Here is an 18,573-nt window from a genome sequence, read left to right as displayed (position 1 = left end):
TACACCAGCCCGTTCAGAGACAGCCTGTTTTCAGCCAGAGAAGTACATGAAATAAAACTTTCCGTTAAGAAGCCTTTTGCTCTGTAAAGCAAGACAGATCTTGTTGACTTCTTGTATGTTTATTGGAGGAGGAGGGGAATGGAGATCAAGGCAATGGGATACAAATCCCTAATGGAGACGTTTGTGCCTTGAGCATTAAAAATCTGATACAGAGATTTTTGACAACGTGGGTGTGCAATCAGAGGGTGGGTGCCGTATAAGTAAGTGCTTCAGAGAGAGCCTGGAGACGCCATTGGTTTACAAGGTAGTAGTTTTTGTGCACTAAATGAGCAGTGACTCCAAAGGGCATGACGTTCATTACAGGAAAATATAGCGGGAGATAAGACCTGGCTCAGAAGGCAGTTTTAGAGGCAGGATGTGGGCACTGTGGAACTAACAAGTTGTAACTAACTGTTTCTGTAGTGCTTATCTCAGAGCTGTCAGTTGCTTTAAAAAAAAAAAAAAAAGCCTTTTTTCTGTCTTATTTCTCTCTTGCACAGAGTGGGTTTGTCCTTAAATGAGGAAGTCGGGTGGACTTTGAAATAGGTCAGCTTTGTAGTCCTTTAATCTCGTGGAAAAATATTGCCCTCTATCTGTCTGCTTCCTCCTGTTCCAGGACTTACGTCAACAAAGCATGGACCATGTTCTCCCACCCTTGAAGGTCCAGGAGCTCTGAGAAGAGCTTGCCCAGCACCACCTGCCTCTTTACCATGCGTCAGCCCTTTCCCCGTACATAATCCTGCTGCTTCTTCCCCCTTGCAGGATCAGTCTGTTCTTCCCCCAAAACTGTGTGTCTGTCTGTCTTTGTAACTGAGGTGGAACAATACTACTGGTCTGGCTTATACTGGGCTATGTTTCAAAGAAATAATCATTCGTCTGGTGTGTGCTATTCTATCAGCCAGGTATTCTATCAAGAGATGCAAATCTCTTGAAAAACCATCTGAGACGGGTACCTTTAGCGAGGGGGCATCTCAGTTCCAGCCTCTTTTATTAGTAGGTTAAGCCGAGGATGGCGGTACATGGCAAACAAGCAAAAGGAGCGTTAAGCCAAATGGCCACTGGTGCTGCTCTTGTGAATTGCAAAGTTCTTGAGCTTCTGTCAAAAATAAACTTGTAATTCTGTTATGCAAACAGCTATTCCCACAGTAAAACTGCACAGGACCAACTGAAAAGCAGATCTTGTTCCCAGACTTCTGATGTATCTATAACTTAAGATGATGTGCTCCGTGCTGGTTAATAATATGGTGAATGAGTTTAGTACTCAGAGATTAGAATAAAAAAGACTAGGAGTCAGAACTCCAGCATCTGGTGTGAATTTGCCATGTGATGGAGAATTGGATAACTTAGCTGTGCTGTTCCCAACAGCTGCTGACTTTTGCGTGCGTTACTCAGCAGACCTATGTAGTGCTAGTAAACCTCTACTGGATGACAAGAAATGAGCAGTTTGTGTTTCAGGAAGGGAGACTGTTTAATGCAAGAGTAATTCCTTTTTCCTGAAGAGCTAAGATTCTTAGCTGGTTCTGCTAACCTTACGTTTAATGAGTGTTTTTAGCCTTGACAGCGTGGTTTATCTGAGTTAGAACAAAGTGTTGTGTTTACTGAAACACAGAGACTTGTTTATTACTTATGTGTGTTTTTTCTTTTCACCTGTTTGTTTTCTTAGCCTTCCAATATATTTTTCACAATGGATGACATAGTAAAGGTTGGGGATTTTGGACTGGTAACTGCTATGGACCAAGATGAGGAGGAGGAATCAGTACTTACCCCAATGCCAGCTTATGCCAGGCACACAGGACAAGTAGGGACCAAACTCTACATGAGCCCAGAACAGGTTTGTGCTCTCTGCTCTACAGCTGTATCTGGCAGTGCCTGGAAGATGCTTGAATTCCCAGCAGCTCAAAGATCAGGCACTCTTTCTAGTAAATTGGTGCAATCAAGTTACTTAAATTCTTTATCACCAAAGTAGAGTTTTGAGCTAAACTGAATTCCAAAATTAATATATTTTTTTAATATATATATATATATATTTATTGTAGCAAAAAAGTGGCTAATGATTTGTACTTAGATGCATTTATTTATCATGCTTTTAATGTAGTAGAAAGATAATTGTATAATATTCAAGTTAATTGAGCAAGGACACGCTGTTGTGCATGAGGTTTAAGGAAGTTGAAACATTTTGCTTTGAAGTTGTGTCTGCAAAGAGGAGCTGAGGTTCAGGACCTTGCTCAGCCATGCTCATTTGATGAAGTTTGCCAATGTGCCTGTCCTGTAGTTTTCAGCTCTGCACAGGGCTAATCACTTCCATATGTTGACTTGAAAGGGCGTTGTTTACATTGTACATAATTACATACAGTGAGTAGCTTGATTGACCTAACCCTTATTTTGAATTTTCAGATCTGTGGGAACACCTATTCACACAAAGTGGATATCTTTTCTCTGGGACTCATTCTCTTTGAGCTGCTTTACCCTTTCAGCACACAGATGGAGAGAGTCAGGGTATGTATGGTATTGGATTATCCTCAGTTTGATCATTTATTTAAAATAGCTATTCGCTTGGTGAAACACTTGCAAGAGGTTCTTTTCAGTTTTGAAAAAGCCTTGCAATTAGGAGCACAACTTCTTTATCAGCCTTGTACAGACCCCCTCAATCATTGAAAATAAATTGCAGTCTTCCTAATGTGTGCAGTTGAATTGAGGCCTTAATTTCTTTACAAAGCTCCTCTGTTGTCAAGCCAAGTAAGAGAAACTATTGAACTAGGATATCCAAGAACTCAAGCAACAAATATAGCTTGTGACTTTAAGCCTGCCAGCTTGTTTTTCGTTCAAGAATTGGAACCATGCTGTGCATTTTTATGATTTCTTCCTTCATTTGCATCTGCAGTGCTTCTTTACCCAAAGCATTTAGTGAAAAATCGCTTTCCTTTTCCTGTAGTAATTCTTAGCTGTGAGTCTCACTTGACTTCAAGCACAATTTTCCCAGTAATTGATGACCTTCATTGCATCAAATGTGAATTTGGGAGGTTTGATGGTGCGTTACGACTCTTCCTTGCTGTTAAAATGCACATAAGATCCATCTTGCTGAGGAACAAGTTCATAGAGAACAGGGACTACAGCCAGAAAGGTTTTTCCTCTTGTATATGGTGACCAGTGGCCTGTGCAGGAAAGAAGGAGTCATTATAGCTTGTGTTTATCATTTATATGTGTTTGGGGGGGTTAAATTCTCATGTGAAGATGGCTTCCTTTTAGCAGAGATGTAAGAAGCAACTTGAACCACACCATGAATGCTGCCTGACCAAATGTTTCACCTATGCTGGTATTACATTCTCTTGCTTAAAATGCACTGACTTTTTATGGTACAAAAGAGCGTAGTCTAGAGGAGGAATGACAGTGCTTAATTTGAACCCCTTGCACTGAAACCAGTTTCAGTTTCCCTAAATAGAATCAGTTTTACTGAGACACATAGCTGCTAAAGAGTTATCCTGGATTCTTAAGATTTCCTGCAGCAGTGACTATAGGCTTTGCCCTTCCAGTTTCTGTCCTAATTGTAGAAGCAAAGCAAGTAATCAAAGTGAATCCTAAATTGCATCTAACTCTGCTTTACTTCATAAGAGGGTAAAAAGAGTCCCCTAACTTCCTGTGATTTTCACTGTCAGTCCACTCTTTTTGATAAAATCAAAAGAAACCCCCACCCCTTTATTGTCAAGTTCTGGAGTTTACTTAACTTCAGTAGCCGTTTCCAAGTTGTTACACTGAAGTTTTCGTTGGCATCAGCCAAGCATTAGCACTTCTTGCTGAAGCAAAACATGCTCTGCCTGACCAGGTAACCCAGCAAATTCTAGGACTCTGTGACAAAAGGCTGGAACAACCCCCAGCGGATGAGGAGTGTGAGCCCTGCCTCTGTGTCAGGCTGTTAGCAGTCAGTCTATGGCAGTGCAGTTTATTTCCAAATTAGACGTTTGAAAACAGATCACTAAATGGAGACTGAATTGATAGAGAAGGAGAACACTTTTTTGAAGCATTTTATTGTCATAAAACTCAGTTCTCTTGAACAGGAGTTTCACTATTGCCCATCACTATTAACTGGTCAGTTTATACTTTCAGTGGAGTGATAGTGAATTGAATCTTGTTTTAATTTTAGAATTCTTATATTTTGTGCTCAAACTTTTGCAAAAGGAGTGTCTTCCTAAAAGAAATTAAGTGCTAAATATTGTGCTAAAAACATGCTAAAATGGGTCATGGATTGCTGGCAATTACAGAACTGAAATTCATAAGGTAGCCTGCTGCAAGTAATTGTGTGCCTGAACATGGGAAAATTACTGTCACTAGATGGAGCCAATGTGCTTGTCATGGAAGAAACACTGAAGGAATCCAGCTACCTTGTGAGGATGCAGAAATCCGCGAGCTGCTTTCGGAACGGCTATTAAATAGGCTCCTTGGTCCCTAGACGTTAAATAAAGACTAGTGCTTATGCTGTTAAGACAGAGCCAGTCATTTCACGTGTCTTAATACTGGTGTAGATGATCTTGGGGATTATGGATGGTACACAGGTGTGTTGACTTTGTTGAGCCAAAGTGAGAAAGTACAAGTTCGTGTATCTGGCTGACTTTAAAACTGCAGAGATCAGAATTCTTGTACCATGACTCCTATTGCAGTCTGTATACCTAGGAAAGCAGCAACTTGCTCATTTAAGTATGTTGTGATTTTTAACCATTAAAGCAAGACTTTAAACCAAGTATTGTTTTCCATCAGGCTGATTTGTTTGCATATTTTTTGAAGAGTAATAGAGTAATACTACCAAAGAATGGTATTTTGGAAAAGTTACGTGTTTTTTCTTAATATTTTTGCAGACCTTAAGCGATGTTAGAAATTTGAAGTTTCCACCATTGTTCACTCAGAAATATGCACAAGAAGTAAGTATATCTGATGCTGTTAATTGTAGCTTTTTCTTTAATAATTGTAGCTTTTTTTCCTTTGCTTTCCAATTGCTTTGCAGGTAAAAATGGAGAAAAAAAAAAAAGTACCTTTTGTGTTATTAAGATGCATTTCTCTATCCCTGTACTTTTCTACATTTCAAAGCTATAACATTACAATAATGTGGATGATGATATGACCTTTTGTCACACAGTTTACCTCCAGTAACTATACAGTATTACCTGGCTTCCCTTTGTCACTTGCAGTCACTCATTTCACGTACATTCTGACGTGATTTCTTGCTGCAAATCCATATTCACAAAGAGAAAGCGCAGAGTTCTAGACAGGTAAAGGGGAGACCGGACTGCAGGTAGCACCTTGGCCACATGGGATCTCACTCCAGGAATTGGATCTCTCAAGTGGGAAACCATATGAGCAAACTGCGCCGTGTTCTTACTGGTCAGATCTTTAAAGTGGTACAGTTGCAGATGAAGAGGTGGTGATGTACAAAACCTCCAAGCTGAGATGTTTTCAGGTGTTCATGGTAGCTTCAGACCAGCAGCTAAAGGAGAATAGCCTTTCTTGCTTCACAGCTGTAGGCTGCCTGGGGGAATGTGATGTGCTGTACTGAGCTGGAGCAGGATGCTAATTCTGATTAAATTTGAGACAAATTTTCTTACTGCCTCTATATTTAAAGGAGAAGGTCTAATTCACTGTGAAGAATTATTGCATGGCTTAAAACATGGCAGCTTAAACATGGAGCTAAAAATTACTCATAAATTACTTCACATGTTTTAAAAATTTTTTCATTGCAAATAATGTAAAGGTTTTATAACTGTATTGAATCCTTGGTTAGATTTGACTTGCCAAATTGATTGGAGTCCTTGACAGTAAAGACAGTCTAACAGATGCACAGTGATACATTTTCAAAAATTTAATGCAATTCTAGCTACTGTGCCAAAGCAGTAATACCCAAATTACTTAGAAAGCAGCTGGGGACATTTTCCACTTGTTCATACAGCCACAATTGAAGTCAGAACATTAAATAAGAAAGAATTTATGAACTGGTTCATGTAACACTTGTTTTCTTTTAGTACACCATGGTGAAGGACATGCTTTCTCCAAGTCCCACTGAAAGACCAGAGGCTGCAGCAATCATTGAAAATCCTGTATTTGAAGACTTGGAACTCCCACCAAAACCAGTGCTTAGGCAGAGGTCACGGACAATGAGTTTATCAGGAAATAAGCATTCCAGACAACCAAGCAAATAACTATCCTCAGGATGACTTCTTCCACTCGGCAGGTTTTACAGGGATTGTTCAGCAGAAGGATCCTATGATGCAGAATGTCTATCTTGGAAATAGTTTACTTAAACTTTTTTTGCCATGTTTAATGTATAAGACGTGTTGGACAGATTTTCATTTACTTTGACAGCCAACGAAAGCCAGTAACCACACTTTTCACATTCCATTTTTCTTACCTTAGCTCTCCTAGGTGGATGGGTTCAGCTACTGTGCTTACCAATGCTGTGCTCCATTATCGGTTTTTTGGGTTTATTGGGTTTTTTAGAAGCTTGTAAATGTCAGCTTGCTGGGTAAGTGAGAGATCTGTAACATGTAAATAGAATTAAAATACTGTATTTTTATAGAGCAAATTACAGTCTCTAAGCCTAGTGAGTATCTATCTGGATCACTTGCTCTTTGGTGAAATTAAGATGATTTTGAAATGAACTATGACTCCATTTTTGTCCCTGGTGGGTAAACTGGGAATCTGCACTATTTTTAAAGCAAAAAATTACCACAAGTTGTACATACTGTCACTCTCCATAGCCAGTCATTAGAGGAAATCGTTTCATACTTCTGCACTATAGTAGATCTTAGGGAATGCATTTTATACAGATAAACCTGTAGAGAAAGAAAAGGAGCTTTTTGCCATTAAAAAAGGGGGTTTTATAGGCAGTGGTTGGAAGAGCCATAGTAAAAATTATGTACGAAAATGTTGTGATTCTGAAAACTTAAACCTAATGAAGTCATACGTGTCGTATGTAATCTTGTAGATTTGTACTTTTTAAAAAAATCAACTGGTAGGCATTTGTGTAATCTGCTAATTTAACTGCCTAATGCCATGCTTTTATTTCTCATTGTAAATATGTTAATTTTTATTTATAAAATACAGAATCAATCCATTTGGGTTGGTGGTGTACAGAATGCACTTGCTATAATTGTTGAGTGCATTAATTATTGTGACTTCTTTCAAGTCTAAATGATTTAATAAACTTTTTTTATTTATAAAAAAAAAATAGTAGTTGCTTCTATTCAAAGCCTGCATCAGTGCATGCTGCAGATGGCAGCCTTGTGCAGTTGGAACAGGACAGGCACTGCATTTCTCTAACTTGCTTTGCTTTCCTATCTCGTACTTGCCACAGCGCACGTGGTGATGCAAAGATGCGTATGCTGCTTGTAAGTGAGATACTATCTGAAGAAAGAAGGGAACTGAGCTCTTCTAAACTGCGTGGATTATGGAGGCAATCTCAACTGTTAACAGGGAGGGAAGTCTTGAAGGGATAATTCTTACGCTGTTAGAACTGTTTTTGCATAAATGCGTTTGCCTGTTTTACAGGTTTAAATTTCTGAAGTTGTATGCTCTGAAATCAGTTTTTAGAAAAGATGCTGGGTTCAGGTCCTTCTGGGGATCACTGCACTGTGGTGTGACACTACGATTGGCAATTAAACCAGCTGACACTCTGCAGCCTTATGAGAAAGCAAAAGTAAATTACAAAGATTGTCTTCCTTCTGCTCTTGGATAACTCTCCTAGATAACCGGCTTGTCCAGTTGAAGCCAGAATGCTGCAGTGAATATTTGGTCAGAAACAGAACTTTATTGAGTTTAGCTGGGTTAAACCAGAAGACAGTTAAGTGCATCCTCTTGCCTTGGATTTCCCTGTTAGCGTCAGCTATAAATGCACAGTTAAATGGCCACGTTTGAAGCCTCTCTAGCTTCCCTGCCAGTTCAGTGATTACAGGTGGAGCACAGGAAATTAAGAATAAGGTATTTTTAACTTGCTGTATATCTGTGCTGGATGTAAGTAGCAGCCTATTCCAAGGGCCCTGCAGCATTTCATTACCAAAAATGGCATACGTGTTCACAGTAGGTGTGTCTATGTGTTCAGGGCTGTTACAGTTATCCTCGAAGGCATCTATGAATCCTACCCTGTGTGGTGCATGCCCAGCCACAAAAGCAGCTGGCCACGCTCAGCTCTTAACTGCCTGTGTCAGTGAGTCTTTGCTTCTCTTGGCACTGGATGCTGGAGTGTGTTGCCCCTGTCTTTGCTCCTTTTTGCTCCAGGGTGTGGCTAAGAAAGTCTTTAACCAGACAGGTTTTCTTCTGACCTCAGGTCATGCCTTCAAGCACTCATTTCCTTGCCTCTGGCAGCTCCACTTGCTGTGCCCCACCAGTGGGGAAGAGGACACTTCTTTGTGCTATGAAATATCCACCTGGGCTTCAACACCCCCATCAGCTCCAAGACTATTTTACCAGTTCTTCAGAACCAGGCTAACCAGAGGGATGCACCTCCCGTGTTGTTTCCCTTCTTTAAGTCACGTTTTAATTATACTACACTTCCATGTTCTATCCCTGTCCTTCTGCCGGAGGATGTTCTTCGGTCAACTCGGACCAAATGGTCAAACGTGACTGAAAAGACCAAAAGGCTTTGGTCTAATGTGCATTTGCTCTATGCTCACATCCTGGAAGGGAAAGCAGTGAAGGCAGGCTTTTCTCTGCTCTGTACAGATGACAGCAGCAGCTTTCCACCTTGTCTGTGAGAGCCCAGTCTTTACCCGACAGCCCTGGTGCCAGGAACATCTGATGGCTCATAGACAAGTTTATTTGCCTTCTGTTAGTTTAACATCTAGAAACCAACTATCTGACTGTCTCGGGACTTCTTGCGGCCACGAAAATCAGTACCAGTGCCCTCGTACCAGTGTCTTCAGTAGCTGAGCTGCTCCAGGTAGTAGCTAGTTGCTTTTTGCTATGCCTCTGAGGACAATCCTCTGCTACCTTTGAGCTGGACTTGGGACTTTTACTAACCCTCCCTTTTTTTTTTTTATTTATTAACAAAGTGACATTCTTAACCCTTCTGAGTGCCTCAGTCCGGTAGTTTTAGCATTAAATGTTAGCCTGGATATCTTTCTGCTGTGTTTGCTCTGCTTCCCAGGCTGCAGAAGCCTTGCCTGTCCCAAGTAGGTGACTGAGCACTCAGAAAAAGCTATTTTAGAAACCCTCCTTGAAGTGTGTCATGTCCATAGAAGACCGATCTAAGAGCAGGCTCTGAGCGCAGTGACTGTCCCGTGTAAACCAGCGTGAGACCCCACCAGAACTGTGCCAGGGGAAGCGATGGCTGTTGCCTGAGCGGTCACCAGCCCTCGCGTGACCCTGCTACAGAAAAGCAGTGGTCCTGGGGGCTCAGCTTCTCCTTCTACTCACTGTTACGATGCTGCAGAGTCGTTTGGGAGCAGTCCTGCCTTTTCAGGGTAATCCTTCAGTGAGCTACTCCATGGCCCTCCTGAGGGGAGCCGGTGCTCTTTGATGCTGGTTGAAGTCCAGACAAGCACTTGGGAGTGGTAAAAATAATCATTCCCATTTATCATCGTTTCTCTTTTTTATGGCTGCGTGGTCCAGCAATATTCTATAGCTACGCTCCTAGCATTGAGGCATAGACATCACAGCACAAAACCCACAAGTAAATAATAATTCCTCTTCACAGCCCCTCTTTGGCTGGTGTCGGTCACCTGTAGCTCCCTTTGAACCCCCTGGGCACTAGGTGCTCTCAGTGTTAGAGCAAGTCTTGCTCGTCTCCTGGGGTCTGCCACATAGGATATTCCCTTCCAGAATTAATAAGGACACTCACAGATGGTTCACAGAAAGCCACTGAAAGCTCTGAACCTGTTGATATTTCAGAAGCGAGTGAGTTGAACACTGAGCAACAGCCCAGACTGCAGCGTGGTGCCTTTGCAAAGAAGTGACCTCTGCTCTTTGACCACGTCCCTCCTACCTCCCATACACAGATTGACGCATGTGGAGTTACCAAAACTGGTCAAATTGTAATGTAAGCTGCAAGATGAGAGCTACAGTGGCTTGATAAGAAAGAAATACTGTCCCACCTTACATTGTGGATCACCAGGATGTACACAAAGACAAGTTCACGTTATCACGCAGATTCCACCCCCCCCCCCCCCCCCCAGCATGAAGGTTGATTTTGTCTTAGGAAATGCTCATTAAAAAAATAATTACCCAGGAAGGAATTAGCTCCATTAGTTATAACAAATTGCCCCTAAAATATCAAAGTTCCTTGTCCGTAAAACTGTGGAAGAAGAAGAAATGCATCTTTGTTCTATGCCCCCAGCTGTAATATTCCAACTCGTCCTTCCCTTATTTTCCTACCCATTATTTTTCCATTAGGCTGTGCTCTGGCACTTTCTGTACCACCACCTCCAGCAACTGATTCTGAATCCCGATTATTTGGGTTTGCCCTTTAGGGCACCATTAGGCACTGGCACCGTAACGCTATATTCTAGGTCTGGAGCAGTCTTGGAAAACGTGGCTATGGAAACCATGTCTTCTCCAATGTCCACCTGAGACCTGTGCCTGCAAATGAGCAGCTTCTTCAGGGCCCGTTGGAAGTCCCGGTTCAGGAAAGCGTAGAGCATTGGGTTGATGGTGGAGTTGCAATACCCTAACCAAGTGATGATCTTGAAGGTGTCAACCAAGACCGTGCTGGTGGAGTCGGTGCCTCTGGCAGCGAGCCAGACGTTCAGGACAAAGTAGGGCAGCCAGCACAGCACAAAGACCGAAATGATAATGCAAATGGTCCGCGTGGCCTTGTTCTCCAGCTGCAGATGGTTCTGCCGCTTGCTGTTGGGGTGGTAGTGAATCTCCAGGGTCTGAGACATGATACGGGTGGCCTTGAGCCGCGAAGCTCGGTAGATGAAGAAATACATGCTGCACATGACCATGAAGGGGACAAAAAATGCCAGAGCAGAAGCCACAATGGCAAAAATCCAGTTGGTGACAAAGATGCATTCTCTGCCTGCATCAAAGTCCACCCCGGGGATCTCGTTCCAGCCTTGCATGACGGGAAGGAAGGAAATGAGGGAGGAATACACCCAGACCATGCAGGTCATCATGATGCATCTGCGAAAGGAAAGAGTCGGGGAGGGGAGAGAGGGTCTGAGTAATTTTTAGAGTTGAGGACATCCAGTACAATTCAATCCCCCTGGTAACCCGTGTGGGATATCGCTGCTCAGCAGTCCCACAGGGCTTGGAGAAGGGAAAAAGCTGGGGTACAATTAAGTCCATACGTGAATATCTCTAACGACTGGGTAATTGGGTCTGCGGTTTACAAAACTGGGGTCGGTGTAAGGGATGCTCAGAGCGGACTCAAAAAAAGAGGAGGAAGGGCTGTACAGAGGATTTTCATTAACATTTAAAACAACAGCATGTAGATTTTTCTATTTGGTTTCAGCTTTAATATCTGGTCGCTACCCTCTGAGGAGCGATAGGGCTGGAGCTGGTGGACACTGGATGCTCAGTACCGCTGCAGCACTCGCTCTGCGGCACGGTGGGCTCCCTCCTCGGTTCGGCAGCTGCTTGCCCTCCACAAATCGTACACGGCAAGGGTTGCAGTGGGAAAAGCATCCCCAAAAGAGCCTGAAACCACCTCCTAAAGCACCCTGCAGCTGCGGCGTCCTCTCTGCCCACCCTCAGACAACTTTCCCCACCCTGCAGTCCTCATTTCGACATTTCACGTCAAACCTTGACAGGAGCTTAGAAACTCGTCCCGTTTTCTCCGCATTTCCCCCATGAATATCGCTTCGGAAAACACTGTGAATTTAAGAAGGGGAAGACTACCGCTACGTGCATTCTTCTGGGTGTCATTTCCCCTAGTCCTTGGGAAAATTCCCATGAAATTCCTGCAAAGGGCAGAAGTTGTAGGTACGAGTCAGCCTACATCACTGGCTTCTACCCCATTTTGATCTATCCTTAGCTCAAAAGGTGCTTTCCCAGGAGCACCATCAAACCAGCTCAGCTGCATTCTCCTTTTCTCCTGCACCACATTAAAAATTGTCTGCAAAGTTTTAAATGGTGCGAAGATCCTTTTGCCACCTCGCTCTGCTTTTGGGCAGCAACTGTCAATAGCTCGTTTGGTCCCGAGACAATATAGACCATAGCCAAAGAAAAATTTGGAGGGACCCTAAGTGAGGAGCAACTCCACTCACCTGCCACGGGACATCCTTCTTGAATAGTGGTACGGGGTCACCACGGAGCAGTATCTGTCCAGGCTGATGAAACACAACGTGACAATGGATGCGGTGCAGAACATGACGTCAAAAGAGATCCAGACTTTGCAGAACAGCTTCCCGAACAACCACATCCCCGTCACCTCGTAAATGATACTGCGAGAGAAAACGGGGAGAGACCAAAGCTAGAAGGACCGATTTTATGCATTTCTTCAAGACTCCGCTGAAGTAACACCACATTTTAACACGGAGGGACTAAAGATGGGCGTACGGCTCAGTTAGACAGCAGGGTTTCATCCTCAAAGGGCAACCCACGGCAATAACCCCCAGGTGGGACATGGTTGAAGAAGACCAAACCTATGCTTCTTGCCTGCACTCTGTTATAAGCAGGTGCCTTGATAGAGGTGCTTTGCCCCGCAAAGCTCCCCAAATTTACATCTGCACAGCTTTGTTTATCACAGCTTTTTCCAGTGCTCCATGCAGCACAAACTTTTATGATTCCTCCCCAATTCCTGTGGCATGGAAGAGGCTCCCTCCTCCAAGAAACTCACTTTTCACCTGGTCTCATGCTTCAAAACTAGAGGATTTCAACTCTTGGTTAAAAAAAATTAAAATCCTAGGAGGAAGCCTATATGGCTTGTACGTTATGTAGCTCACAAATGCCTCAGCGAGGTAAACACACCAGCAAAAAAGCAGACATTATGCCAAAATTATTTCTAACAAAGTCAAGAGGGGCCTGTAAGAAGTGAGCAGCAAAGGAAGGAACATATGGCAGCTGTAGGAAGGCTGATGCTTGTTTCTATAGCATTCAATTAGATGCCGTGCGCTTCCCCTTTCTTTCGACAGCTTTCTGCAACTCCTGGGGTGCTGCTGAAATAACCACTGTGTGGGAATTTGATGCGAAAGACTGAGTAACTGCCTAGTCCTGCAAAGCTTTAATTATCCTGTAGCCTCACAGATTGCTGGTCAAATATAGTGAAAATAGGGCTGCTGCACTGCAGTGCACTGCGAGCTCTGCCGTCTGGCAACGGCAAAAAGAGTCAACCTGATGTCAGAGGAGTCAGAAACCAGCGCCTGCTCTGCAACTAATTAGCAACAATTCATTAAAAGGACTTGTGAAGGTTGTTATAGAGCACGACAGCTGCTGTGGGTGGGTACGGTGCTGCTGAAGGGCCCCCAGCCCTCGGCAGCTTTTTGTTATGTGGGATGCTACGCAAGAATTCAAGCAAACCTTAATCTACAGCAGAACCTGTCCCTACGCCGTGGTGGCCTCCACACGGGCAGCATGGAGGGTCCCATGGACAGGTTTCAGGGCTCTTTCTCAGATGGGGAAACAAGACATGTAGAAGTCGAAGCACGGGTTCGGTAACGGACTTGGGTGCCTTGTTGCCACTCCTCAGGAGCCTTCCTTACCCCCAGAGATGCTGCAAAGCCTGCGGGGTGAGCACCGTGGCCTTCCAGAAGTAGACCATGCTGCTGTCATGAATATTCCCGCACACGGATCCCGGCGGAGCGGGGACCTAGATCTCCTCAGCACGCGTCTGGTGGGATGCACCTGACCTAGCAGATGTTCTCACAGGGCAGGGTGGTGGGTACCTGTTCCCTCTCCTCTGATGTGAAAGGTCTCTGCAGCTTGGAAGTGATGCTAGTTCAAAAGGAATAATAAAAGCCCAAAGAAACGCACAGTATAAGCAGAAGCGAAGTCACCTCTGTGTTTTACTTATGCTTGCAAAATAAACGAGTAGCTGGAAGTATTCAGCCTGGAAATGACTGGGTTGGCTGGAGTACCCAGGCGACAAGCTAAGCACAGCTGCACTGCTCCTGCAAACAAACGAAGCCAGGAACAAAACAGAAGTCTTACTCTTACGAAATTAAGGGACCAGGCAAAAACCTTGTCTTTCCTTTCTATCACATTTTCCTGAGCCAAACTGGCTCCTAAGGTAATTTCTTTTCCTTCTCTTTGGCATGTGCTAACTTGCCAACTGAGGAGCAAACTGCAATTCAAAAGAGCAACGTAGATAAGAATTCAAAACAGTGGGAAAGATGTGAAACAACAGTCACTCCAGCAGCAGGGCCAAACAACGCCCAATGGAGCTGGCAGGGTCCGTTCCTCACCACGTGGCCCACCAAGAGCCGGCAAGTCTTCACACCAGGCAACACCAGGACATTCAGGAGGGGCACAAAGCATCGGTCGTGCTCTGCTCTTTGGTCACCTTCATAGTTTTTTGTTGTGGTTTTCTGTGTGTGTGTGAAATAAGACATCGCTCTCCTAGGTGGGCTGTTTTCTCTCTGGCTACATAGCAAATCCATTGGTTTTCATGGAAGGACTTCCCCCCCTCTACCATCCTTTGATAAGACAAGGGGTAATGGTTTTAAGCTAAAAAGAAGGTAGATTCAGACTAGAAATAAGGAAGAAATGTCTTACGATGAAGGTGGTGAAATCCTGGCACAGGTTGCCCAGAGAGGTGGTCGATGCCCCATCCCTGGGAACATTCCAGGTCAGGCTGGACGGGGCTCGGAGCAACCTGATCTAGTGAAAGATGTCCCTGATCATGGCAGGGGGGTTGAACTAGATGACCTTTAAAGGTCCCCTCCAACCCAAACTACTCTATGGTTCTATGATCTTTCCCCTCATATTCTTTACAGCTATGGTCCCCTCCTCATCCTTGTTGTGCCCTTCTCCTTCCTTGGTGGGCATGAGAAGCCACAGACAGATTTCCCAATGAAACGTATTTTCATCTGCTTCTTCTCATTTCTTCCACACCTTCCTGGGAGCCTAGGAGTAGGAATTGACCAATTTCCTTCCCCTTTGCATTCCTAACTGAGCAAAACCTAGTGCCAAATTCCCTTTTTCCCCTTGCCAAGGAAGATGTCTTACTCCGGTTTTGAGGGATGCTACCAGTCTTACAGGGGAAATTACAGCTGCCGAGACACCCACCTGCCTTCACTTTTTGCTACCTCTCCCTCCCATTGCCCAGATTGCAAATACCATGTCAGTAGGTGGGAGGCAGAAGTAACGAGGATGCTGGGTAACTAGAAATGCCCAAACTCCATTTAGAAGAAAAGAAATCGAGGACAGATATTGCCAAGCACGAGCAGAACGTGGAGACACCAGAGGAGTCATCAAGTAGACAACAGACAAAATCAGAGAGGAAGCAGTGGTAGAGGTTATCAGCTGGAACTCACTCCAAAGAAGAAATTGTTCAGATTTGTCTTCTTTGAGCAAATGGGGTGCTGCCATTCCTGGGTTCAACTGGGGTAATGAAGAAGGTGATCTCCTGGAGGGATGGTTGGAATGGGTGGAAGAGCAGGTGATGCTGTGCATTCCCAGAGAGGAGCCCTTAAGACACCTGGGTTGAACTGGGATGCAAACCTCTCATTTCTGGGCTTAACAAGAACATGGAAAGAAAAAAAAAAAAAAAATAGCCCAGGGAAATGCCAGGTAGCAGAAAGATTGTCGCTTTAGCTCATCTTTGGTGACTGACACACTCTTTTTCTCTTTCTAGGAGGCTGAAATTGTCTGCCACATTTTATTGCAGTGACCTCATCCACGCACTGGGAAAAATCAGAGCTTCTCTTGGGAAAAATTAGTGGGTGCTGCTGTTGACAGGAGCACACGGATCATTTTTGTATCCTCTCTAGGTAGGGCAGGGGGAACCACGTTGTTTTGCAGGCAAGCCCAGCTCAGGCCCTGCAGACTCCACCATCACCAGTTGCAGCCCAGCTCCAGCCCAGTTTAGCCTGGTAGCTGGAAATGGGGAAGGAAGCGGATAGCCAGACTGCGGCAGCCACGCCAGCCAGGTCCTCACCCACACACCCACTGGTGATCCTCAGGGAACAAGATCAGCCGACCTGGAGACCCTTTCCACCCCTGTCTGGCAAAGAGCCACTTCCACAATCCCGTCTTTCTCCAACGTAGAGCAAAACCCCCGCTCTCAGCGATACAAATCTCCTGGTTAAGTCACTACCCTCATTCCCACCGGCTTTAAAAGGGTAGGAGAGGCTAGATCGTCCTCAACTAAGCTGCAGTCCGAGCCCTTCGGGCAGGTATTTGTAGCACCAGGTGGAGGGGAGAGAATACAGGTGAATACAGATGGATGATTTCAGAACCTGAACTTAAAAATTCACCGAGCTTAGAACTGAAATTGGCAGTAATATTTCTTAAAGGGCGTCATTAACTGCTTTTTTTTCACCTGACGCTATAAACTTATAACTCAGTTTGTAAGTGCTTGCTGGAAAAATATCTTTCAGTGCCAAATTCAAAAGCGTGGGCAGCCCCGTGAGAACTGAAGCACAGAATGTGACAAGAGTTCAGCTGCTTAATATTGCTCCAGGAACACTAAATAGGGTGCAGCCCCCCATTTTACACAAACCTCTGGCCCTTTTTCAGCACAAGACATACAGAACCTACAAGTAAACTGGTTTCTGGATTTGTTTTACTATGTTTTAGCCAGGTAGTGAAGCTCCTGTAAATATAAACCTCATGCAGGGAGAACTGCCCTCTGAAGTGCCTCTTCCTCCATTAAATATAGGGGGATCCTAAATTACCCTACTTATACTAAAATAAAACCCTTACATTTACACAGAGAGAGGGGAAATGGCCTTTGTCCCCATGTCACCACTGCCAGTTATCCATGTGCAATGCAGTCAGGTAATAGGGGCAAAACAATTCCCCAAAGGCAGCGAATCCCATTTGTTATCCCACTGCAGAGCGCGGTTCTTCTAGTCTGTTTATGCAGGCAAAAGATTTATTTTGCAAGGTCACCAGCTTTCCCCATGAACTCCAGTGGTATGTTGTCTGAACCGGAAGAAGCAATCAAAATTCTGTGTTTCACCAAGAATATGAAGAATAACATCTCTGCCTGTCAAGTTCAGCAATACGAAATCATCCATTTTCTTATGCTAGTAAGGAACTATTTTACTTTTCTCTCCCCCTACCAGAAAATAAAAGATAAGGTTGAAGAAGTGTAAAACCAAAAGCACAGAATTTAAATCCACTGATCTTAATAGTCATTCTTGACTAAGAAAAATAGGGGGAAAAATATACTCCGTGATTTGCTCTACCTTTGAGAAGTTAGCAGGACCAGCGCAATCATTGCACTTAACGCTGACGCACCAGCGGCAGTCTTCATCTCACATTCCCCAAACACTCAGAGCGTGCAAAATCATCCAGCAACCACGTTGGCCCTGTGTGCAACGCAGAACTAGTCCTGGAAGAGGGGACTCATCGCACCGGAGCCGCCCGAGACACTGGATAGCTAGTTCAGACCAGCAGCCAGGGTCCCTATGCAGCCAACAGGAAAAATACCCTTGGGAAGTCTCTCTCCATTCATTATAAGCGGACCCATTATAAAGGGTAGGGAAACTGAGGCACGGAAGCGCATCTAATGACCGGCCCACAGTTAAGCTCTTTGGAAAGCCCAGCCCTAAGCACAGCGCGTGAACTTCTAGCCAGCCCTGCTCGAAGAGCGGCTGCTGAGCTGGGAGAAATGACGTTGCACGCTCACACCGCCGTCTGACCTGACCTTACAGGCACTTCTTACCTAAAGGGCATGACCAGGCAGGCTACGAGGAAGTCTGCCATGGCTAAGGACATGATAAACATATAGGTGACGGTGCGCAGCCTCTTTTCCACCACCGGGCAGATGAAGACTACTGTATTTCCCAGGAGCGTGATCAAGTCAATGAGGGTTAGTATCAGCCCAACGACCACCTCGTGGAGGCCGATCCCTGCCCAGCTGCCACCTCCTTTCACAAAGGAGGAGGCAGCAGAGGAGAAATTAGAGAACCAAGATTCATTTTTGTCCGTCAGCATCTTCCCACCGTTAAAATCTGAAAAAGAGGAAAGGGGAAAAAAAATAAAGAAGGACTTTAATGCACGTGACTTGTAGGTCTATGAAAGGAAGTACAGAAATAATGTTTATCCTTCTTTTACTGCAAGAAAAACCCACACACCCTGCTGTGTCTGTGCCATCACTGTCCCATGGTTATCAGTCTGTTAGAAGTGCCTGGAATCCTGAGGATGAGGATAAATATATTGCGGTACTGACTGAGGTTCTTCATGGCAATTAGAAGCACTCCTGTGAACGAAAATGCATCATCGGGTGAAGCTTGATACAAAAAAAAGACAAAAGCACTGAGAGCAGAGAGAGGACAAGCAAGTGACTGAAATCCAAAATTAAAGCAGCTCTGCTAAATACCACTGAACAGCGTGCCCTGTTCACAAAATATGGGGGTTGGAGCCAGATGATCTTTAAGGTCCCTTCCAACCCAAACCGTTCTATGATTCTATATTCTCATTATCATCTTTGCCACCCACAGACCAGAT

The 18,573-nt window shown here is 44.3% G+C and overlaps 2 protein-coding genes across 2 annotated transcripts in view; one reads left to right on the top strand and one right to left on the bottom strand.

Moving 5' to 3' along the window:
* Nucleotides 1–7,189, top strand: part of EIF2AK3 (eukaryotic translation initiation factor 2 alpha kinase 3) — a 44,619-nt gene extending 37,430 nt beyond the window's left edge. The window contains exons 14-17 of the mRNA XM_049834414.1: nucleotides 1,703–1,870; nucleotides 2,434–2,535; nucleotides 4,887–4,949; nucleotides 6,045–7,189. Coding sequence (XP_049690371.1) covers nucleotides 1,703–1,870; nucleotides 2,434–2,535; nucleotides 4,887–4,949; nucleotides 6,045–6,221 — 510 coding nt within the window. The 3' untranslated portion in view covers nucleotides 6,222–7,189. The remainder of the gene's footprint in view (nucleotides 1–1,702; nucleotides 1,871–2,433; nucleotides 2,536–4,886; nucleotides 4,950–6,044) is intronic.
* A 3,274-nt stretch (nucleotides 7,190–10,463) lies between these two features.
* Nucleotides 10,464–18,219, bottom strand: LOC126053009 (octopamine receptor-like). Its single transcript, XM_049834476.1, has 4 exons — nucleotides 18,201–18,219; nucleotides 17,789–18,077; nucleotides 12,225–12,401; nucleotides 10,464–11,139 (listed from the first exon to the last, which is right to left on the bottom strand). Exons 1-4 carry the CDS (start codon nucleotides 18,217–18,219, stop codon nucleotides 10,464–10,466), a joined length of 1,161 nt encoding a protein of 386 aa, XP_049690433.1.
* Between the last annotated feature and the right edge of the window lie 354 nt (nucleotides 18,220–18,573).

The sequence above is a fragment of the Accipiter gentilis genome, chromosome 3 (genome assembly GCF_929443795.1).
Source record: "Accipiter gentilis chromosome 3, bAccGen1.1, whole genome shotgun sequence".
Lineage (NCBI taxonomy): Eukaryota > Metazoa > Chordata > Aves > Accipitriformes > Accipitridae > Astur > Astur gentilis.
The sequence above is the reverse complement of the archived record's forward strand: the minus strand, read 5'-3'. Positions and strand labels throughout refer to the sequence as shown.